At 42.2% G+C, this 24,300-nt stretch overlaps 1 protein-coding gene and 1 long non-coding RNA gene across 4 annotated transcripts in view; one reads left to right on the top strand and one right to left on the bottom strand.

The window, feature by feature from the left end:
- The window catches only part of LOC109386019 (uncharacterized), a 12,014-nt gene extending 7,340 nt beyond the window's left edge, over positions 1-4,674 (bottom strand). Inside the window, exon 1 of the long non-coding RNA XR_002124711.1 lies at positions 4,584-4,674. This is a non-coding gene — a long non-coding RNA (uncharacterized LOC109386019). The remainder of the gene's footprint in view (positions 1-4,583) is intronic.
- Positions 4,675-5,998: 1,324 nt separating this feature from the next.
- RWDD3 (RWD domain containing 3) lies at positions 5,999-23,167 on the top strand. 3 transcript variants are annotated; one of them, XM_019648867.1, is made up of 4 exons: positions 6,000-6,125; positions 18,662-19,149; positions 20,953-21,068; positions 21,167-23,167. In XM_019648867.1, the coding sequence occupies exons 1-4, from the start codon at positions 6,041-6,043 to the stop codon at positions 21,279-21,281; spliced, it is 804 nt and encodes a 267-aa protein (XP_019504412.1). In that variant the 5' UTR covers positions 6,000-6,040; the 3' UTR covers positions 21,282-23,167. The 3 variants fall into 3 exon arrangements, with proteins under 3 accessions (XP_019504413.1, XP_019504412.1, XP_019504411.1); XM_019648866.1 differs by lacking the exon at positions 6,000-6,125 and adding an exon at positions 6,448-6,744; XM_019648868.1 differs by lacking the exon at positions 21,167-23,167 and having other exon boundaries at positions 5,999-6,125; positions 18,662-19,102; positions 20,953-21,029.
- The last annotated feature ends 1,133 nt before the right edge of the window (positions 23,168-24,300 follow it).

Below are 24,300 nucleotides of genomic sequence, written 5' to 3'. Positions count from 1 at the left end.
TACAACTTTAAAGAGGCCTGTGTTGCAAACCAGTTGCTGCGTGACCTGGCACAGTACTTGCCACATAGTAACATGCTCCATTAATGCTTATTGAAAAATGAAAGCAGAGGTCTATCTATCTTTCCAGCCATCTTTTCCTCCTCCTCCTGCTCGTATGATGGGAAACCTTTTACAATGGCCAAACCAGGCTTTCTGGCCTTTCTCTAATGGCCCTCCATTCACCTTGCATGCCTCTCCCAGACCAGATTTGGGGCTCCTGGAGGTCAGTGACTGTGTCTTCTTTATTCATGAAATGCTTGAGACTTCATAAAGTAACGAGCATGTATTTAGTAGGTGCATGCTCTTGACCAAAACTCATAACTGTTGAATAAGCAAGTGTATGAAGAGTTTATAAACTTTGCAGTGAGTTTATTTGTATCAATAAATGTTTACTGAAATCATAATTTGCCAGGCACTGTTTTAGACGTGGAGGGTTGAGGGGTGAAAAGGACTGATAGGGCCCCTGGCTTCATGGAAGTTAAAATTCTAGTGGAGACAGACAATAAACATGTCTGTCTGTTTTGGATGTCTGACCACTGACAGCGTTCAGCCCCACCCCTCCCTTTCCCCTTCTGCCTCGCCTCTGGGCAAAGCAGGTAAGAAAATCTGGACACTCCCTTCCTTGTTCAGACCACAGAAACCCCAGTGGTGCACAGGAGAACTCTAGCCCTGGCCCATCCCTAACCATGATGAACATCAGAGCCACTGGACCCCGCCTTCTTTCAGGCCATTTTGAATTGCCCTGCTTTTCCCAGGCCCTCGCGGTGCATGTGTGTCCTCATCACTCTAGACGTCTGCACCAATTTGTAGTGCTGGTGGGCACTGATCTTGCTCTCTGTGGGGCAACCACAAGCACATAAACAAATAAATAGACAAGGTTATTTCAGATAATGGTAAACGCGAAGGGAAAAAGTTATGTGACAAATTAATTTCTTGACCAAAACTCAATTTGATGTGGCAGGGCTGCCAGCTGTCTCCCAGTGATGTTTTCTCTTTTTCCATCTCAAGAAAGGAATACTAATAATACTTTATTTCTTCCTCCACTTTCAGCTGGGTACATGGCCTCCCAGAATAAAAATGATATTTCCCAGTCCCACTCTTAGCTGGGAGCGGTCATGGGACTCAATTCTAGCCAGTGAGATCGGACTGGGTCCCATTCTCCTGACCAGATGTAGACTTGGCAGTGGGAGGTCTAGTGGCCACCCTGGACCATGGCATGACCATGGGGATCAAAGCTGTGCAGAGAAAAAAAGAAGGGGCTTGGGTCCCTACACTGAGGAGCACCCGAGCTCTGCCTGCCTCCTTCAACTTGAACATCTGCAAAAACCCCTTGTATCTTGTTAAAGCCACTGAAGTTTTGGGCTGTGTGCTTTTCTCACCTGGACTAACCCTAAGCCACACATTTGTTAGACATATTACTTTAGGATCTGTTCTTTTCTGTCTCTAATATCTGTTACCAACTCTGTTCTTTCTACTTAGCCCTGGTTCTTTTCCCTTGCCTCCTATTCCCACCTTTATTTCTGTTCCTTGTTCCTTAACTGAGCATTACACAAACTCAAATATCTTGAAGTACATTTAAAAAAACTAACTTTTATTGTAGGGAACATAAAATACACAAAAGTAGACGCAATAAGATGCCAAATGCTTTTGTACCCAGAACTCTGCCTCACCAATCATTAACCTATGGCTAGCTCAGCTCTGTCCATACCCTCACCTCTTTCCCCTTCGTACATTATTTTGAAGCAAACCTCAGACTTCATATTATTACCGAATAAAGTTCCAGGTCTCACTATTGCTTAAAAGCAAACAAATTGATCTTCTTCTTCTAGAAATAAAGACAAATTCCTAACTCGGGCTTTCCTTCACTTCATAAAAAAACATCCGTTTTATATTGTTTTCTGAAGTGTTCATCTTCCTTTTTCTTCTCTCTTTGTCCCTCCCCCTCCTGCCTCTTTTTCTCCCTTTCTCTCTTCCTTTTCCCCCTCCCTCTGTCTGTATCTAATATATCTTTTGACTGCAGGGACCCCCACCCAACTTTTTTTTTTTTCAAGGCAATCCAGGTCTAATTTTCCCACTCATAGTTGTGGTTCTTTGATATACCTCTCTTTCAACTTCCAATCACTGAGAATCTATTTTGCTAAAATGGCAGAGCTTACTCATTTATAGTTCCTTCATGAGTTTGGAGAAAAAAATGTTTTTAAAGTTGCACAGTCCCCAACCTCCCCTTAGATGATAAAAACTGGCTACGCTGTGTGTATTTCCCACTAATACACAGTGGGAAAATAGAATGAATAAGAATCCATTTATTGTACTAGCCAACATTATGCGTTGGGTGTTATTTTAACTAGACTGATTCTAAAACCCTAATGACACTGAAGACTTGTTTTTATAGCACTGATAAGGCACTGAGCTTTAACGTCCGTGGACCTGGGCCATTTCCCACCAAGCAGGCTGGAATTGCTTTGATATTACTCACGCATAAGAACCAAGCATGTTTCTCAGAGGCAGAGTGTAGCCAGTCTTTTGGAGGGAGTACAGATTATTTGCACATGGGGGAGGCAGAGCGTCCCAAAAAACTGTACGATTACAGAGTCAGAGTCACATGCTCATAGATTTTACGTGCTTTTATTTTATCTTGGTGAAAAAAAAATAAATCTGTGACTTGCACACTGTAACAGAACAGAAAGAACCATCACCTATCAACACCACTGACTTTATATACTTTTGGAAATCTGTATTCCTGAGCATAGCAAACATATTTCTCCTCTGGGAAGTGGTGGGGGTACATGCTATCCCAGGACCATATTACTTTCACCTATACCATGATATTGAACTTCACACCAATAAGAAAATGTGGCAATTCCTGTACCTTCTGTGTGGTGAAAGCACCTGTAATTGTCGCACGTTGTTTGAACTTGTCTAGACTGAAGACTGGAGTCTGTGAGAGCAAGGGCTTGTTGCTTTGATCTCAACACTCCGCTCATGGAGCCAGACCAACCATTAATGACATGCACCCAAGAACATTTTACGAAATATATAAATACAGAAACCCTTCAGACAAAACCGGTAGCACAGCTTCTTGGAGATCAGGCTCATTTAGCAAGTTGGCATTGAATGCCTCTTTTGTTCTCTATTTTTAGTGGTTCTTGAAGACCTTTTTATTATCTTTTTCTCATAGTCTTAATATGACAATTTTCCTTATCACACCCCACTCACTTCAGTATTAGGATTCTCAGCTTTTTAAAAAATTTTTATTTTTGATGATACTAACACTTATCTCTCCTAATACTTTTAAGATCCTGTGTCCTCATTTCTATGCCCAAGTAGGGTTGGACTTAAAATTTCAGACATAGAGTTGAAAACTTAAGTCTACATATACTACTCATGACAAAATGAGTAGAAATCTTTTCCCAGAAGAGTTAAAAGAACTATCTCCTGGGCCAGTGGTTTTAACTAGAGGTGAGAGACTTAAAACTTTTCCTTATAGTCTTGGGGAAGCAACTATTTAGAAAAGCTGCAGGTATAAACCATATGGTTCTAGCAAACCATACACTATTGGGGCTGGGGAGTGGAGAAAGACTGAGAGAAACAGGGGTGTGGGGAGAGATAAAGAAAGACTGCTCTACGTAGACATTCATTCACAGGTCTAGACATTCATTCCACATTTAAATATTTAGAATTTTCAGTGGCCTGTGAATACAAGAAAATTTATTACATTAAGGTAGGCTTTAGGTATTTGACATGAAGCTGATATTTTCACAGTGCAAGAAATACCAAGCTGACATTATGCTGTCTCTGTGATGATCATTTGCAAATGTCAGAGAGCAGAAACTTATTCAGGGGACTTCAGGGCCTTAGGATAGTGTCAATTTAAAAGATATTCACATCGTCTTTTTATTTAAACATGCTAAATGGAGTATGAAAAGCAGATTAAGAAATCAATGAAGAAAGGAAGAGCAATGAAGGAACCTATTGACAAGAAAATTTTCAATATTGGGTTGTTGGAAAAGTCATGACGCATTTTTGCAACGAAAAACAAACAAACAAATATGTCATGACTTTTCTGACAACCCAATAGATTGATGTATTCTCACATCAGTTTCACAGACACCTTGATGACAGCAGGCTTCAGCGACTGCCTTTTAATATTTCTGACAGCTGTAGTCTTACTATTCATGTTATTTCACTCATATCACTTACAGTGAGTTTGGGAAATTAAAAGTAAGGTATGAACTATCTAATTTTTTGTAGACTATCTTTAATAAATAAGTGAAATAACTAAATTAATACTTTCCTACCACTTTTAATATTAACATTGGGCTTCAAACTCAAATAACAGTGATATTTTAAATAAAAAATGTATTCTTTGTTCACCAAACTCTTTAACAGCTAATTATGAACCTAATATACTGCTGCTATTTTGGAAATAACTCAAAACTGTTTTGAAAAATTGTTATTAAACAAACTGGACACATCAGAGATAATTATGAGTTTAAATAAACACATGTCTTTCCAATTACGTGCACAGCAGTGCTCTTACTTACATGGGGTCACTGAAATCCCATGGCATCCCCCGGAAAGCATTTCTCCTGCAGTCTTATCTTGTTGGATTTCCTTTCTGCTCTCAGAAGCCAGTATCTTCTTTTTTTTTTTTTAGAGGGTAATGTTACTGGCCCTCACATGTGGGATCCGGACCAGGGTCCCCTGGCGTCCCAAGCCAGCTCCCAACCAATGCGCCACTCGGCCGGCCCAGTATCTTCCTTTTTAAAATCCCTTTTTAGCAACAGTGGGAATGCTGTAAACGGTGGTAACATGGATTCAGAATCTTACAGTCCGTCCTGTTGGTTTGAGTTATGTAGGTCAATGACAGGAGTCACCGTGCAGCCATCTAAATTTCTGATATTATTTCTGATACAAACAAAAGCTGGGGGGGGGCCTCTGTGAGCTAGACCAGCTACTTTGGGGGGGGCTGTACATTTTTAAATGTGTTACTCAAAACCCAAAAGTTTTTAGTCAAGCCAAACACGTTGGCAGACAGAAGTGTCACAGAGGATCATTGTAACCTTGTTCACTAATTTAAAGCTGAAACAGGTGGATTGATCATTGTTACCCTGTCAGCATTACTCAAAGTTTTAAATAAAAGTGCTAGATTCAAGGACCATCGCTTCATTCATTAAGCTTCAAGAGTCCCACTGTTTTGTATCTGTCAAATTTCTCAAAAGAAATAATACTGAAAAGCTAGCGTCTGCTGTTTACACACTTGATTTTATCCCCAAAGGCCTGGGGTTCCACGGGTCGATTTCAGCAGAGCTGTCCCCCTGTGACAGCAGGAGGCAAATGGGGCACCTTGACGCATAGTTCCCCACAAGGTTCTGGGACACCCCAGTAACATCCTTAGATGCCAGGGCTGGCAGGTCCGACCTCCCCTTTGCACCCCATAAGGGAAAGAGAGAGGTCCTGGTCCTGAGTCCCAGCGCCAGGCACAGCGCAGCCTCTGGGGGTTGTTAGTGCCCCAGACCGCCTGGGTCACCCCGAGCTCCCGGAGGGCGGAGGATGTCGTCTGTCTCCCCCGCCCCTAGTTCAATTCTGAGCCGGACAAGGGCTAACCTCCTCTTCTGGTCACTTCCCTCTTTGTTTTTTGTTCCTAACCAAATTCCTTTGGCCCAAGGGGGTCCTCCATCCCGCAGCCCAGGCCGAGTCTGGGCGGGGTGGTACGTGTTCAAGGTCTGGGCTAAGAGTGGGAGGCCTCCCGTGGCTTTCCCTGCTCCGAGCCACCGGGCCTTGGACCTCCAGAACAGTCCCCCAAAGAGACGCAGCCCCCCTCGGGGAGTTAGGAAGCAGGAGCTCCGGGAGGACCTCCTAGGGCTGTTGCTCCCCGGCCAGTGTTGCTCCGCCGCGCGCAGCGGAGACGCGGGGCGCCCTCCCGTGGCCGCCGGCCGCGCTGCTCCGGGGGCTGGAGGCGGCGGCGGAAGGGGCGGCGCTGGGCCGGGGCCGCGCGGCCATGGCGGGGCCGGCGCGGGAGGAGCTGGTGGCCCTGGCGGCTATCTTCTGCGGGCCCGACGAGTGGGAGGTGCTGAGCCTCTCAGGTGACTACCGAGCGCCGGGAACGGGACGCCCTCTCCTCCCCGCCGCCGAGCCCGGGGTCGCTGCCCTGGGAGCACCCTGGAGGAGCGGCGCGTTGATGAGGGAGCGACGCCTTCCGGGCACTGGGGGTGTGGGGGCCGGCGCGAGTGTGAGGCGACCCCCTAAACGGGAACCGTGTCGCGCCGCTGCTGGCTCCTGTGCGGCGAACCGAGAGCCTGATCCCCAGGCTCGGGCGCCTCCTCCGGCCCGCCCTGGCCTTCCGCGCCCCTCGGCCCCGCGCCCCACGCGCCCGTCGGGCTCCCCAAATCGCCATTCCCGCCCGCTCCCCCACGCGTCGGTTCTGCTCCCCACGCGCCGAGCGCTCAGCCCTGAGCTCCCCTACTCTTTCCTTGGCGGTCCCGTTACCTATTCTTCAGCTCTCACCTTAAAAAGAGGCCTATCTTGACACCCCTGGTTTAAAGCCGGCTTCCCCAAGTTGCATTATTGGGTGTTCTTTGTAAGCACTATGCATTATGTCCTCTGTATGGTATTTGGTTGTCTCAAGTTACTTGAGGGCAGGGACACTGTTCTGTAGCCGCAAAACCCGAAGCACCAAGGACAGTGCCAGGCACCTAGCACGTGGTAGGTAGTCAGTAAATGTTTGCTGAATGAATTTTTGAATCTGTGCAGTGCTCCATCTGAACCGTTTCTCAGTTATGTTTCTAAGTTGGTTGCTTTTCTTATGCTTTCTCTTGTCCCCTGAAAGGTAGATGCCAATTACAGGTTCTTGGGGGTGCATGAATCAATCGTTCAGACCACAATTTATTTATTCCCTGCAAACATCGACAGTTTCAAAAGGCACCACCTCTGTCCCTAGGAGCTTCCAGCCTAGAAAGGTTCTTTTGGCTATTTTTGATGATAGCTAAAACTTACTCTGTCCCTATCTGAGGTTTCTATTAAATAAAAAACAAAACTGCCTTTTATAAAACAGGGCAGTAATGCAGATAATTTTCCATTTTCATGTGGTTTTCAGATACATCATGTAAATTTTTTGGCATGGGATTTAGCCTTGTGTTATATATATTGCAGCCACTATTGAAGGTGCCTTTCTGACCATAAATGGTTTGACCTTTAATAAGATCCTCTAAAATATGCTGGGCGTAGTGAGAAAGCCATCTAGGATTAAGATGGTTTCATGTCTCCATGTGGAATGTTACCCACATACACACAGCAGGAGTTGACTCATTCATTGAGCACTGTTATGTTCCAGGCACTGGGAACCAATTAGTGTAATGGACCTGCTTTCCTTTTAGTGCCTCGCCCGTCTTGTATCTTTCTGAAACAATTGTTTAAAACCTATATGAAAGAATTTACTCATTGTGTTTTCTTGTCAACCTGTTTTGATTGGATAGCATTCCTAGTTTTTCATTATCTGACTCACTGTCTCCACTGCTGTCTTACTGATAATTACTTCTGCCTCAGGCAGGCTATTTGAAGAGATCATCCGTTTTCCTAAATTCCTTTATTATAGCTCAGCTGGGAATATCCTGGAAAAATGAACCTATGATTTCCCATCACACCTTAAAGAGGATGAGTAGTGGTCTGGGTTGTAAGACACGGCTGAGCATAAGACACTGTGGAAGATCAGAGCAAACCCAAAAACTCAGCATAGAAGAAAGAGCGGTTTCTTAATATTGAGAACACGGTGGACCCTTTATCTGCTGTTCAATTAAGTATGACTTTCCAGCCATGCCTCCTAATTAATTTAATTCAGTGTTCTGACATCAATAAGTAATTGAATTATAACAGAATTTGGTATAACAACTTAGAACATTTTGTTGCTGAAAGGTTCATTGGAGAACGGAACAATTCAGCGATTGGAATAGGGATGTTTGATGTTCACAAATGGGAAGTAAAGGTGCGGTAAGGACTTTTTAACAGACTATAGTAGACGTACAGTGGGCTGCTGGCTACCATTCTCCTGGTCACTGTCAGCTTTGGTTGGAGGATATACGCTTGATACCAGAACATTCTGAATGCCATCCGTTTTTTCCTGGCTTCCCCCAAATAATCTTCTTGTTGCCACTGTGGTGGATGGCAGTTCTGGTTCACGATAGCCCAGGAAGACTCAGGGTGCCAACCCAAGAGTCAACTGTTAAGGCCGTAAGATTGAAGAGGCTGAATTATGGGATTCACTTTAGCTGGGCTAATTGGTGCTGAGAATTGCAGGGGACCTATGTACATGTTGGCCTCCTTACAATGGTTATAGTAAGCTCATAGGAAGAGGTATCAGGTGTAGCTATCTCTTATGAGTACACATTCTGTAAGCCCCACACTCCTGTATACCAGGGAGGGCTGTGGGTAGACCAAGTCCAGAGTACTCTTCCCCTCCCCGTGCAGCGCAAGTCAGGCCAGGTGCCAGGTTTAATGGGGTCACCTCCCGTGTACCTGATATTTTCAATGCATCTTACTTGAGGGTTCTCTTAGCTTTATTTTATACTCGTAGAGCAGATAACAGATATTCGCGCTGGTTAGGTAACCACCAAGCCCCAGAGTGTATGGACCCTCACATTGCATTGTGCTTCCTTATAAAGATGGGGCTGCTGCAGCATCAAGACAGTTATTAGAGAGTAAGGATATTAGAGAGAGGTGGGGGCACCCAGAGAAAGAGATGGGTAATGAGCACCCAGAGAAAGATGGGTATGACCCCACTTACATGCAGAATAACAGAATACATCTGCAGGGGAGTGTGTGTGCGTGCATGTGCGTATGCACCTTGAGATAGATGAGGTTGGTATTGTTATAAATCTTCATTTTCCTGATGAGGTAATTGGGGGTCACAGAGATCATATTGCCATAGTCAATACTTATTATACGTGGAATTTTGTTTCTAGAAATTATTTTACAGATCAAAAAATTGTAAACTGGGAGGTGTATGAGACCCAATAACATGTAATATGTTTATACAGTAGTAGCTCCAGAGTGAAGTTTCTATTCTGCTAACACTAATGTTCAGATTGCATCAGGCCCGCTTGCAAAATGAATCATGACTGTCACCCACTGACCCTTCTAACTTCGTTCTGCACTTTTTCCTGCAAGTTGTCAGTACTGAGCTCACTTCTGTAAAACCAATTCAGCCTTCTCAAGGATGGGATTGACACTTCTAGTTTCACTTATTTTTAGTTGTTTTTTTTTTTCTGTAACCACATTTTAAGTGTATATAAAAACCCAGCTGTAACAAAAACAAGCACTTGTGGATGCATGCTTCTGTTCAGCCACCTGGGAGCAAGAGGAAAGAAAATTCTGTGTGATGAAGTATGAAAGGGTGTTGGGGCTTCTTAGTGGTTTTCTCGATAAAATCTTATCTGAGGATATAAAAAAACTACAAAAAAAATCAAGCATAGGGAAAGTCAGTTGCATGTGATATATAAATGATTTCTTAATGAGCTCTAAATGAATCTTGAAAAACTTATTCTTTTAAATTTTGCTTGTATTTTCCAGCATCTTCTGTTATTTTGTGTGACTCTGAAGTAGGGTGAATCCTTAAAAATAATATACATGTGGAATCTGGGGGTTCGCTTCAGTTTCTCTACTTTGAATTTCTGTTGTTTGGAGTGTGGTTAGGAGCAGAATTTCTTTCATGTTCTTGTAGGGAAGAATAAGGTTTCAAACCTATTTTAGTTATAAAGTTGCTACACTTATAAGGCAGAGTGACTCATTAAAAACAAAAACGAAAAAACAACTAGGGAGTATGTATGTGAATTTCAACCAGAGGCAAGACCTACATCTTTTGGTAGGGTCTTTAGAATAGATAAAAATCACCTGGGAACGTACGACGATGTTAGTTTTTTGGAGTAGGCATACATAAATTTTCTAGGGCATAGATGTTTTCTGATAATGATGAGTTTGTGAGTTAAGATTAATAACTAGAGTTTTGGGGGGCCATAGAGGGTCAAAGATTAGAATTACATGTAGAGCACAATTATTTTTCTGTTAATCACTGTATTTCTAAGCTGTCAGTAATCTTAAAGTCACTATATTCCTAAGCTGTCAGTCATCTTAAAGCAAATAGGGCAACTCTGTTTGTTTTTTTTTTAATGAAAATAATGAGCAAACAACAAAACCCCCAAAATAGACAGTAAATGTGGTTACATGAAAAACTCTTGAGGTGAAAAGGAGCCAGTTTAATTGCACTATAAAGTAAGGCAGATGAGAAGTGGAAGGATAATTTACATACTTCTAGAGTTTTAGGGAGAAAATGAGTTTTGAAAGAATAAGTAAATTTATTACCACCTTAAATACCAGCAGAATGGGACATGTTATTGGACTTTTCATTTTCTTACAGAGATAGCGTTATTTTGTATGAGTTTCAGTTTGCCCCCACAGTGTGTGTTGGAGGGGTGGGGAGGAGGGAACAGGGAGTCACTGAGAAAACCAATTAGGAAAAATGTTAATTTTTTCCAATTCTTTGAAGCGTTAAAGCAGTCTTCCTTCTAAATGTATAACTAATAATTCCACAATTTTCAAAAGCGAAAGTCAGAATTTTCTCCCACTGCCTTTCTATCTGCTGAGTAGGACCAGAAATTACTAAGAGAAAAAAATGAAAATTGGTAAGGATTTGAATGGCCTACTCAATATAGCCTTTCAAGACTTTCTCCCTGACTGCCTGTTTCTTTCTGTCTGTTAGTTCACCGCACTGGGGAGGAGCAGATGGTGGTTTCCATGGCAGGGATTGGAGAACACTGTGGGTTTCAGGGTTTTGGTCAGAAAGGGATTCTTGCTTGAGAGGAAAAACTTGCTCTCTGGCATGAATACTGTATTAGTTTCCTGTGACTGCTATAACAAATCACCCAAAACATGGTGGCTTAACACATATTTATTCTCTTACAGTTCTAGAGGTTAGAAGTCTGAGATCGGTTTCACTGGGCTGAAATCAAGTTGTCAGCAGGGCTGTGCTCCCTCTGGGGTTCTGGGGAGAATCTGTGTCCTTGCCTTTTCTTTCCAGCTTCTAGAGCTGCATTTCTTGTACCCCGTGGCTTGTGGCCCCTTCTCCATCTTCAAAGCCAGCAGCATGGTGTCTGCTTCAGTGATTACATTGCCTTCTGCTGTGGTGAAACCTCTCTCTTTTAGGGACACTTGTGATTACATTTAGGGACCACTGGGTAATCCAGATTAACCCCTCATCTCAGGATCTTTAACTTCATCACATCTGCAAAGGCAGTTTTGCCTTGTAAAGAAATAGTGGGCCATTGTTTAGCCTACTCCAGATACCAAGGACTTTTGCACTTGCGAGACTCACAATTACAAACCAGCTGCATAATGCTCAGTGCTGTATGACTGTAAAATTTAAAAGTTTTGTATCCTATTGTTTTTTGGTTGTTGTGTAAAAAGAAAATAGATACATTCCACTGGTGAAGAAAAGAGCTTATTTGGTTCAACCGTAATAATTCTGGGTATGAAAATACTACAGAATAAGTCCAAAGTACCATGGAAATCAAGCCAGGCTTCAGAGAGGTGCTTTGGTAGTTGGACAAAGACTGCAGCAGGCAGAAAGTGGAGAGTTAAGGATCTTCTTGGCCGATAGCACAGCAGGGGCAAGTCCCAGAGACAGGAAAGCAGACTGTGTTCAGGACAGAACATAAAATAGGTTAGTTGGAGCCAGGAATAAGAAGTGAGGAAGTTGGAGTAGTCTGCTGGCTCTAGGAGTTAGATGGAGGAATTTATAATTTATCAATCTGGGTGTGTGGCATAGGATAATATGGTGTGGGAAGAGGCAGGTGGTGAGGAGACCACTATTGCAGAAACCAGAGATAGGCCTGAATTAGAGGGTGGTAGAGTGAGTAGAAAGGAGAGAAATTCTGGAGAACTTGGGGTAGGACTTTGGCAGTTGAACACAAAATATGAAACAGGGAGGGGAAAAAAGAGTGAAGCCTGAGTAACTGGAACAAGGAAGTTGTTCATGGGATTACACTTTAAAGAATGCCTATGCATTTAGGGGATTCGGAAGGAAGACAAAGCAGTAAAGGAATGATTAGAGATGTAGGGGGAAAAAACAGGACAAGGTGGTATCTGGAATTTATGGGAAGAGAGGATTTTTTTTTTTTTAGTTAGTTTCAGGTGTACAACACAGTGCAATAGTTATACTTTTTACCCTTTACTTTCACTCTGTGTGTATCTTTTGATCTGAGAAGAGTCTCTTGTATACAGCATATGCATGAGTCCTGTTTTTTTATCTACTTGGCCACTCTATGTCTTTTGTTTGGAGCATTTAGCCCATTCACATTTAAAGTGATTATTGATAGGTGCATATTTATTGCCATTTTGTTATTTGTATTTCTGGTCTTCCTTGGTTAGTTTTTTCCCCCTTTTCTTCTGTTTAAAAAGCCCCTTTAACATTTCCTGCAATGCTGGCTTGGTGGTAATGAATTCCTTAAGTTTATTCTTTTCTGAGGAGCTCTTTATTTCTCCTTCAATTTTAAGTGATAGCCTTGTTGGGTAGAGCAATCTTGGTTGTAGGCCTTTATTTTGCATCACTTTGAAGATTTCCTGCCACTCCCTTCTGGCCAGCAGAGTTTCTGTAGAAAAGTCAGCTGTTAGTCTTGTAGGCGTTCCTTTGTATGTAACCTGCTGTCTTTCTCTTGCTGCTTTTAGGATCCTGTCTTTGTCTTTAACCTTTGCCATTTTTACTATGATGTGTCTTGGTGTGGACCTGTTTGGGTTCAGCTTATTTGGAACTCTCTGCACTTCCTGGGCTTGTATGTCGATTTCCTTCACCAGGGTAGGGAAGTTCTCAGTCATTATTTCTTCAAATACATTCTCGATTCCTTGCTTCTTCTCTCCTCCTTCCTATGATGCGAATGTTGTTGCACTTGATGTTGTCCCACAGGTCTCTTAAACTATTTTCATTGTTTTTTATTCTTTTTTATTTTTGTTGTTCCAACTGGGTGATTTCTGCTATTTTGTCTTCTAAATTGCTGATGTGATCCTCTGCTTCATCTAATCTACTGGTGATTCCTTCGAGTGTGTTCTTCATTTCAGTTATTGTATTCTTTAGTTCTGTTTGTTTTTTATGATTTCTCTATCCTTCTTTATGTCATCACTAAGTTTCTTAAACATTCTTATCATCAGTGTTCTAAACTCTGTCCTTGAAAGGTTGGATATCTCTGTTTCATTTAGTTCCATTCCTAGAGGTTTCTTCAGATCTTTTACTTGGGACATGTTTCTTTGTTTCTTCATTCTGGCTGTCACTCTGTGATTGCTTTGATGTATTAGATAGATCACTTATGCCTCTCAGTCATTGCTGGGTGCTCTTGTAGTATGTGTCTCCTTTATATTTGGATTGCACAGTCTCTGTATTCTCCTGTCTTGTGTGTTCCAGAGGTGTCGCTGTTGAAGTTGCTCTTTAATTGCTTTTGGCTTGTCTGAAGGTGGGATTGACCCTTCGACAGATTAGCTGGGAGAATTAGCTCTATTGACAGTGTATGAGATGCTGTGTGGAGGTTGATTCCCTCAGAGGAGGCTTGGACACTGTGGGTTCTTGTGCCTGTGGAAGATGTCCTTTGAGAGTGTCACTTGTAGGTTCAACCAGGTAGTACTCTGATTTTGTCTAACACTGGCCTCTGGGTGTATTGGTTCTGTTGTCTCTTGGGTGGGGTTCCCACTCAGAACCATTTCAGACCTGCCTGTTCCCAGTCCGTAGCTATCTGGTAGGTGCCTCAAGGCTATATGCAGTTGACTGCTGCCTGTGCTGGACCTGGGGTCATGTGGGGTTGGTCTCTGTGCGAACTGAAGCTGGCTGCCCCCTGTATTGGTCCTGAGGCAGTTTAGGAAAAGGCCCAGGGCCCCCTAGGCCTGTTGCCACCTGTCAGATGCCGGTAAGGCCCACCTATTGAAAGAGGCTCTTTAGGGACGTGTGTCTGGCTATTTGACCCAGTGTTGAGGGTGCCTCTGTGATGTGGCACTAGCTTGGTAGGATGGTGTTCAAGTGAGTTATGCAACGTGATTTGTAGTTTTTAAGATGTTAATGCAGATTCAGATCTTACACCAATACCTGGCCTATGATGCCCTTATATAGCATCCCAAGGGCACTACAGCCAGCCTCCACCTCACGCTCACAGATTCACGAAAGCTGCTCCTGAGGGGCTGTGGTGTATGTTTGTGGTCACTGAACTCCACAAAAATGACCCCAGGGCTCTGCAGACCACCTGCTGTTTTAAAAAAACCTTTTCCAAAGTTTGTGGGGGTGGGGTGAGTCACCCCGGCACCCCGATTGCCCCTGGCAATGCAGCTGTAAGTGGGCGAGGTGGTGGTACAGGTACATAAAGGCTGTGGTCAGTGGTTTCTACAAATTCAGTGTAGTCTCAGCTCCTGGGCCAGTTCTAGGTCCACACCAACTTCATAAAACAAAAACAAAGCAAGGCAACCCAACAACACCAAAAAACTCCCACAGAAACTCGATAAGCAATGATGAGACAGGAGAAACAAAAGTATATAAAAGAGACACAAACACAAACACAAAAATAGGAGAACAAGACAGAAAAACAGTGACCAAGGCAATATCCAGATCAACAAGTCTGAGAAACAATGACAAAAACAAAACAGATAAAAGAAAAGAAAGGATCAAAAAGATGAAAGAGAAAGAAAAGAAAAAATAATAATAAAGAAAAAAAGGGGGAAGAAAAAAGAAGGAAAAAAAACAGGAAAAAAGAGATTAAAAAAAAAAAAAGGCTCTCCGCCCACTTTAATCTGCAGACCACTTGCTCAACAATATAGAGTCTCTGGGTGACTCAGCACCAGCTATGTTGGGGGGAATTGCTCAGTGCATCATGCACTGGCCTCCCTCTCAGGCTTGCAGTGAGCTTCCCGCAATTAGCTGCTGTGTGCTCTGGAACTGTGCTCACCACCAAAAACACTCACAGGTTGTTGTAGGCTGTCTGCTGCTGCAAAAAACCCTCTGTGGCCTGTGTAGGTGGGGGCCAGGCACCAGGGGCTCAGGGTGCCCCTTGCAACACAGCTCTAGGTAGGCGGGGCAGGCCCCCAAAGCACCGTGGGGTGTGGTCAATGGCCCCCACCAAGTCAGAGCAGCATGCACTCTTGCACTAGCAACCAGTCTGCACAAATGCACCAAGAATTCCCCAGCCAGATCACACAGACTCCCAGGTCCCGGCCCAACACTCCCAGGAAAACTCCCAGTCTCAGCCTGTCCCAATCAGCCGCTCACAGATCAGGCAGAGCATCCTGAAAGCCAATCGCCAGCCTGGGACTCTGCATGTGCAGTGCGGAGAGCGGGACCCAAGGCGACTTGCATGCTCCTGTGTCTCAATGAGCAGCCTGTTGGAGCTTGAGAGCCCCCGCCAGGGGTTTCCCATGCTACGGGGGCACAAGCAGTGCAGAGGGTGGGGATCCAAGGCTGCATGCGCACACACACATTCCTGTACCAATTCTACCAGACCAATGTGGTCCCGGACCTGACCCTCTATGGGAGGGCCCAGCCCTGAAAAAATGGCGCCCTCCTGTACACTACTTGTGTGCAAACTCCACACCGGGGGAACAATGGTCCCAAAACCTCCAGCTCCCACACCTAAGGTGCTCAGTTCAGTCTTTCCCCGCAGGCTCCTGGGCCCCGCTCACACAGCCACTCCCTCCACCAGGGACAGGTGAGTGCTCACTGGCAAGCGAGTCTGTGTGCCGGCTCCACTGGTTCTCTAGCCGCTCTCAGCCTCACGGAGTTGGGCAAAGAGAGTTCTCACAAATTTCTACTGCCAGCTATCGTGGAACTCCTCTTCCCAGCAAAGTAACTCTGGGGTGGTGAGTGCGGTGTGGGGCCGGAGGGTCTCTCCCCCAACCAGAGAAGCCTCCTCACCTCTGAGTGTCCCTCATGGGGTTCACCCTCTCTCGTCTCTGCCCCTCCTACCAGACTCGACGTGGCCTCCTTTTTAAGTTCTTCGTTTAGAGGTTCTGTTCATCTAGTGTTCAGGGGACTTCTGAGGTTGAATGTTGTATAAATTATTTGTAATTTTGGTGTGATCCTGGGAGGCAGTTGGCACAGCGACTATCTATTCCTCTATCTTACTGGAAGTCCGGGAAGAGAGGATTTTGAGAAGGAAACTGGCTCAGCAAGTTCAGATGCTGTGGAAAGGTAGAACATGATAAAGGCCATTGAATATGGCTGTGTCAGGGGTCCCCAAACCACCCTCAGACTTGATGATTTACTAGAAGTACTCAGGACTCAGAAATGCCAGTGTCCTATGGTCACAATTTAGTACAGCAAAAGGAGACAGATTAAAATTAGCAAAGAGAAAATTTGCCCCATGGAGTGAAGTCCAGGAGAAACCAGGAGCAACTTCCAAATGTCCTTTCCCAATGGAGCCACTCAAACATGCTTAGTTCCCTCAGCAATGATGTGTGACAACATGGGAGAGGTGTGGCCAACAAGGCAGGTTTACTTGAGCCCTGATATCCAAGCTTTTATTGGGGTTCAGTCATGTATACCTTCCTCACATATGTGACTGACCTCAGCTACTGAGATTCCAGCCCCCAGAATAAGGTTAACCGTAAGTCACATTGTTAGCATATATTATTTAATTAAACTGGTACCATGTGGCCCAAGGCCTCAGACATACAGAAAACAACCTTATTGGGCAGAATATCCTGAGGGCTCAGAGCTCCTGTCTCAGGAGCCAGCCAAGGGACAGTCATGAACACAGGCCTTTCTTGGGAGTGTGCAGGCCTAGTTGAGTAATGTTTTCCTGCACAGTGGCAATTAGGAGCTCACTGGTAATGTTTGAGCAAGGAACATATATATAAATGTAGAATGCATGTTTTTATAAGTTATATGTATTATCTTCATGAAAACATAGATAAGTAAGAAATCATAATAAATAAATTGTTAGGTGTAGATGAGAAGTTGAAGATCCCCTTGGATATGTCTACTCTTTCATGTTATGAAAGACTGGATTGAGTCAATATGGTGGGATCTGTGTCCTACCCGTTGTTTTTCCTCAGACAAGGACAGTCCCTGGACTGAGTAGGTGCTCAGTGAATCTTTGTTGAATGATGAGTGAAACTTTATAAGTTGCGCGTCCCCTTGAGAGAGAAAGTGGACTCCCTAGATGATTTCTGGAGAGTTTACTCAGACTAATGGCCCTATGTTGTCTGTACGTCTACTTATAATTCCCGTTTCACATAGCGAAATGTGATCTAATTGATATGCATGAGCCTACTTTAATAATAGGATATTTTAAAAAGAAGGATGGGCAACTGGAGACAAGAAGGGTTTTGAGAAACTGTTGATGGATTCCTCTATAGGAATGTACTGAGTTAGGTTTGGAATTTTTTTTTTATGAGCTATACATTGTACTTATGTAAAACAAATTTCAGTTCTGTTATTTTAATATGGTCTCTATTATGGTCAGTGCCTGTGTTTCCAAGTGGTGTCCTTGCAGCTGCTACTGGAGATTCTATTAAAGATTCTTGTGTAACAGATGTGTTTGGTCCTGTGTGAATGAATGTCGGTCACAGCGGCTTTCATATCAATGGAATCAGATGACTAGAGAGCCATTTTAATGTTCTGTTAGGTTCTTTAACATGGGGTGGTGTTCATGTTTCTGTTGCTGAGGCTGTGGTGCAGCAGTGCTGGTATGAAAATGAGAACGGTTTGATTACTTCTCTGAAGGAGAGTGAAATAAGGGCAAGTGAAGAGAGGAGTAGGGGAGCGAGAGGAGAGAGGCAGGTTAGCTTTAAAGAGATTCATCTGCACCCAGTTCTGTTCTACTCTGCTTCTGATCTATGTGCTTCTGCCCTCTGCAGAATAATTCAGCTGTTTTATCAACTTCCTGAAAAGTGGGGTGAAGCGGTATGGAACAAACACATCAGAGGGGTGAAGTGGAGCACATCTAAAGGAGAGCAGAGTGTTTCGTCTCGTGTTCTCTGTATGCTTCCCCGTCCTTCTTCTGGAGCTGGAAACGGCTGAATGGATGTCCACTCAATTTTAGTTCATCTCGCTACCTTCAGGTTACACTGACACATATTTGAAGTAATACACAGGGGTCCAGGCGGTCACTGTCTCATGCAGTCATGAATTCTCCACAACCCAGCAACCACTCAGGAGTCCAGTGTTTGCTTTGATGTGGACTGACCACAAAATGACCTTCACTGGGTTTAGTAATTAATTAATGACTAATTTTGTATATACATGATAACATTTCTTTGTATGTTCATATGAGTTTATTAGGGGTTTCCAGAATTATCAACTAAGTCTGGGTAGAAAAACATTTTATGATGAGAAACCTTATTGGTAACCTGAATACAAATAGGATAAGAGCAGGTGTAAATGCCATTGAACTCCTGGGTATTGGTGCGCATGAATCCATGAATATATATGTATGGTTGAAGGAAATCATCGGTAGGTCAGGACTTTCTCACTATTATGTGTCTCTTCAAAACATAACTCAGTTTTCACATGCAAAATAAATTGATAGTTGAAACAAATTTTAACTTGTTAGTGTTCTATTCAAATCAAATTATGTGCAGCTAATCATCATTTTTGGATGCCTTCCAGAGACAGATGGGACTGTTTGCAGAATTCTCACGAAAGCTGAAGGACTTATGGATGCGGATATACCCTTAGAATTGGTGTTCCATTTACCGGTCAATTACCCCTCCTGTCTACCTGGTATCTCGGTTAGTTCTGAATGCCTGACCAGGGCCCAGTGTGTGGCTGTGAAGGAGAAGTTACTAGAGCAAGCGGAGAACCTTTCGTCGGAACCGATGGTTCATGAGCTGGTTCTCTGGATTCAGCAGAATCTCAGGCACATCCTCAACCAGCCAGAAACAGGAAGTGGCAGTGGAAAGTGTACTTTTGCAGCAAGCATGACTGCGGATGATGGATTGTGGATAACTCTTTTGCATTTAGATCACATGAGAGCAAAGACTAAATATGTCAAGACTGTGGAGAAGTGGGCTTCCGATTTAAGGCTGACGGGAAGACTGATGTTCATGGGTAAAATAATACTGATTTTACTACAAGGAGACAGAAACAACATCAAGGTGCCAAAAAGTTTAATGTTGAATAGGAATTTGGCTATTTTTTGCTAAAATGGTGTGTCTATAAGTGTGTGTTATAACAATGGGACAGATTAATCATTTAGATGCTTCTGCTTTTACTACTACCATGCTAATAGATCTCCATTTTTTGTAAGAATGTCTTTAACTTCTAATTAGAACTACAAACTTGCAAAACTTGAAGAATAAGTATCAAGATTATATTTAAAAATTCATGCCATTTAATGTGAGAGGTTATAAAAAAAATCTCTGGTACATGAGTGTTTGTTTCTGTACTTAGCCTCAACTTTATAAACATGCTGTAAAACTTGGTGCATATTTATATTTCTTTCCTTAGTAGGCACAGCAAGGTTTATATTTGTCGGTAGCCTGCAAAAAATTTTAACTTTTTGGCAGTTAAAGATACATTCTGACACCTTAATTTGCTATCTGTAATACCTGGAAAGAGGAGCTGGTCCCTCCTACCAGGATTTAGTGTGAGTGGAAGCAGAGTCATTAGGGCTGTCAGCTTGTCACCTCCTACATAACTTTTGCTTTCCACCTGAATTGTCTCAGCAGCTGCTTTCAAAATCATCATCTTCAAGTTTTCCAAGTTCTCATTCTAAACGCATCTAACCTGTTTTATGTGGTACCAGACGAGGAAAGCTGCTTATTATATTTTAAATTTTAAAAGAGCTACAAATCACTTAATAGGTTTTATGCTTTCAGATGGGTTGAGTCAAGCAAGAATCATTACAATTGAATTTATTTAAAACAGATTTATCTTGCAGAACCTATAATCTTAAAGATTTATAGAATAACTGCCTAGTTTTTTCATGTAGGGCTCTTACCACAAAACTTGTTTGACATTTAGTTAACCAGATTAGTGTTGGGTTATAGCATATAGATACAACAAATAATTCAAGTGTAATAGAGATCCTGGATTGGGGTCTGACCAAGGAACCATATATTTTAAGATAATTTGTAATATATCTATAAAGCTTGGTCCTTTTGGGTAAGATACTGGCTGGCAAAAATGGATACAAGTTAATTTTCTTGCTCCTATTTCCCGAAAGGCTCAGATTTTTCTTTAAGCCAGCCCAGGCACATCAGGCCAGGTGCACCTGCTTTGCAGATGTTGCTCAGACTGTATCCATCGATTAATTAACAAGTATTTACATGACTAGAACTCTGCTAATGTAGAGAAATTGAACTTTTTAAAGAGTTCTTTCTTTTCTTATTAACTGTCCCTAAAATGCCATGTAATGTCAATATTTCTGTCAAATTTTTATAAGATTATAGATCAGGATTGAGAATTACAGGTACATATTTACAGATGCCATCCATTTGGAATGGCAAGTGCTGTGTGCCTGTGACTGTCATTCAGACACTGAGGTAGTAATAATAATGACAACAGTAGCTGGTGCTGTATTAAGGGTTCCACTCCTCTGAGTGCTTTGCATGTACTGACTCACTTAATCATCACAACTTCCCCATAAGGTAGGTACTGTGATGCGTAGGTTACTGAGGCACAGAGGGTTTAAGTAACCCACCCAGAATCACAGCTGGTAGGCTGTCCAGTCCAGAATTAAACCTCAGGAGTTTGTTCACCTCGCTCTTAACTTCTGCGTTCACCAGTACGTTATGCTGCCACGTATGTAAAACCACTGTAACTCTCTCACTGCTTGATTCAGAAAGAGATTACTCTTTAAGCATGAAAATAAGCCTGTAGGTTTATGGCTCCTTTAAAAGTAGAACTTTGGGATTCAGAAGTAAGATATGTATTTAACGTACTGATTTATCATTTAGGAGTACCTGATTCTTCAGAAAACCTGCAAAGTAGATGTGGACTCAAGTGGAAAGAAATGCAAAGAGAAAATGATTAGTGTACTGTTTGAAACAAAAGTACAGACAGAACACAAAAGGTATAATTTAGTACCATTGCGGATGGAAAAGCAACTGAATCGATAATTATACTCTGACAAATCTAGGCATATTCATGAGTTTCTTTTGTATAATACAGGTTTCTGGCATTTGAAGTCAAAGAGTATTCATCGTTGGATGAGTTACAAAAGGAATTTGAAACTGCAGGACTTAAGAAGCTTTTCTCCGAATTTGTACTTGGACTGGTAAAATGAAGACAGGAATAAAATAGAAGACAGGCATTTTTTAGTAAAACAGCAGTGTTTTTTTGTTTGTTTGTTTGTTTGCATTGGATTAGGGATTGACTAAATGAAATAACCCACAAAGGGAATGATTTTAAAGTTTCTCTGAAGCAAAATGGTAGATACCTAACTTTAGGAACAAAAGCCAATTCGTTTGTGGAATATCAAACAGTAAAAACAGCCATGTGTTCTAATTTTTAGCAATAAAGGCTAGGTTTAGTAGATGGAACATTCTTTGAAAGATAAATATAAAAAGATGATAGTAAATGAGCCCTTGTGTTATATAGAGAATTTGTTTGGAACTGCAATTTTCTGGCTGATTTTCTTGTAGTGAAATGATTTTTTTAAAAGAGGTTTGTTTTCATGTTTACTTTTTTCATGTTTATATTTTTAGCATTTGGTCATGATTTTCCTCCATTTATCTTATTACATCTAATGCTTTAAGTTGAATGTTAACGAAAATATAACACTTATTTCTTTGTAGAATTGCATAAATCATTAGTTAGATTAAATATAAACCAAAGAAGTTCTGTAGAACTTAATTTACAATTACTTCCTTTGGGGTCCCAGAATAGCACAGTACTTGCTACCTATAGGACTAGAGAGTCGATTTAAATTAAAATTCTGTTTTGAAAATTTTACTCTCTGGTTTTACAAGGGGCGAAAATGTTCCACATAAAATGAATTTGGCTTGCTGGATGGAGGAAATTATATCGAGGTAGTACTTTTTATTTCTTATGAAGTCTGTTAAACTATGATAACCTTAAAATATATTTATTATGACCAAAGGAGAGAAAAAGCCATAAAATAAAAGCTCATTTTAAAATATGTAACAAACGTGTAAGCAGGCATTGAGGTCTGAGAAAGGATATTTGTGTGCATGAGGCTGCCAGGGCTTCTAAAATAAGGGGCCAGGTGACGGGAGAAAGGCCATGCAAATCTCTCACTGCAATCTGGGAAACACAGTGATGTCATTATAAAAGTAAAACTGATGGGAGAGGTAAGTGAGGAAACGTTGTGACATGCCGAGCAGGGTTTCTTGACAGTACTGCTCTGTGACCATGGCAATTCAATCTGATTTTCTCATTTTCAGGCCCCCTTGTAATAAAAGTATACCTACTTGTAGATCATTTTATGGGATTCTGTTAATGAGAGGGGATTTTCAGTTTATTTACTCTCATTCCAGAGTGTTTATGATTTTTTCCTGGAGAACTGGTAAGTGCAGTTAGAGTGTTCTATGGAAGGAGCGTATGGCAAGTTGAAGCTTCACCGCTGGCATGCAACACTGAGAAAATAGGCTTGAAAATTGTGGGCTGGTCATTATTACCCCTTCATTTGATTTACTATAGTTTTAGTGAAAATGAAAATAGTGAAAAAGAACAGAATTTAGAATATTGACCATGTCTTTGGGATGGCTGGAGAGTGACCACATAGAATGACATGAAAAGTTACTGCTCTCAGGCTGTTAATAGTAAGTAGCAGGAGTAGGAGTTGGCGTCTGAATTTTATCACAACTGAACGGCTAGTCTTCTGTCTTACCTTGCGTCTTCTGTGTACGGGTGTCTTCCACTTTGTGCTTTATTGTACCCCAAACTTGCATCTTTAAATTTGACTCTCTATCCCTAAAGAAGAGCTTGAATCAGGTAAAACTGAATGTTAATGATGACTTTCTCCAACGTAATTAAATTCCTATCTACTAAAATTATGTTAAAAAATATTGTTATTACTTTCTTGGATGTTTATATCTAAGTCTTTCACAAATATGTACACATCAGAATGCAAAACTAAACCTTAACAGGTGTAAATTTAAATTTAATTTGACCTCTGGATGAAATAAAATTTGAAATTATATGCCAAAAGGCTATGAGTCTCTGGCCTTTCTTAAATTTTAGTAGTTGAAGAAAAGAATCTTAATTGTTTCCATTGATGTTTTTGCCTCAAACTCTGATGCTTTTCTTTCAGCTTGAGGTCATTTGAAAAGGTAATTAGGACTTCTGCTTCAATTATAATAGACCAACTTCTGACGGAAGAGAACCAAAAACAAAACATAACAACATCCTCTGAAAAGTATCAACAATCTAGAAGATCATGAGAATTGCTACACTAAATGTGGAAGAGGAGAGGAATCCAGAGAAGTGAGCACAGCACCTGAGTCTGTTTTTCCCCAGGGTGCATTTGTCAATCTGGAGGAGGTAGCTGAAGGGCTGAGTTAATTTTTGGCAGCTTGGAGATCTAGGGAGTAAAAAGTTGTGATCTGGGAGGTAGAGGAGATGGGGCCAAGAGCTGGGACCCCTGAAGAGCTATACTGTACGAATAAGAACGAACTGTAAGTATGAGTTGTCCTAGACTATAACTAAGCTTTAAGGATTCTGGTGGGTCCATGAGAACCTCTGTCCCTGATGCCATATTTACTCTATACATGAGCCCTCTGAGCAAACTCTGGAATGCTAACGAAAAGGGCTGGCTGACATTCACAAGACGAGTCAGCCTGTCTATTTAGTCAAGGAAGGCTTTCTCTGCAGTGGTTGTCCTAGGATAAACATTGTATGGGACACAAATATCCTCATATTTTATGCTCATCCTGAGGTCCATTCACAAATCTCTGCCCCAGATCTCCTTGTCATTAGTCTTCTGATCTTATTCTTTCAAAGTTCCTGACTACCTGTGGCCAATGCATTAACCACTGCCCATAAAATACTGCAGATCTACAGCTGTGGCTATCTCTACCTACATAAAAGAGACAACCAGAAGTACTGCCCACTGAGAAGATTTCTCTTCACCTCCACCTTTCAGAGAGAATCTAGATCGGAATGGTAATTGTTGAAGCATATTGTGAAGACCCACTCATACACCAGGCCTTTGTTCTTTCTACCTCAGTTAACAAGATAGGGGGACTCCCCATGATACCATAAGTGTGGGCGGAGGATGAGGAAGCTGTGCAGGAAGAGTAGGCACTGTAGACTCCTGACACTTGATTATGTAGCATACTTGT

The sequence above is a fragment of the Hipposideros armiger genome, unplaced genomic scaffold, assembly GCF_001890085.2.
Source record: "Hipposideros armiger isolate ML-2016 unplaced genomic scaffold, ASM189008v1 scaffold_127, whole genome shotgun sequence".
Taxonomy (NCBI): Eukaryota; Metazoa; Chordata; class Mammalia; order Chiroptera; family Hipposideridae; genus Hipposideros; species Hipposideros armiger.
The sequence above is the reverse complement of the archived record's forward strand: the minus strand, read 5'-3'. Positions and strand labels throughout refer to the sequence as shown.

What these genes read in the sequence shown, in the direction of transcription:
- RWDD3 (XM_019648866.1), top strand. Translation starts at nt 6,636, where the DNA reads ATGTCCTCTGTATGGTATTTGGTTGTCTCAAGTTACTTGAGGGCAGGG. An exon ending in TGCCAGGCACCTAGCACGTG is followed by an intron (nt 6,745 to 18,661) that starts GTAGGTAGTCAG and finishes GATGCCTTCCAG; the next exon opens with AGACAGATGGGACTGTTTGC. An exon ending in GTACAGACAGAACACAAAAG is followed by an intron (nt 21,069 to 21,166) that starts GTATAATTTAGT and finishes TGTATAATACAG; the next exon opens with GTTTCTGGCATTTGAAGTCA.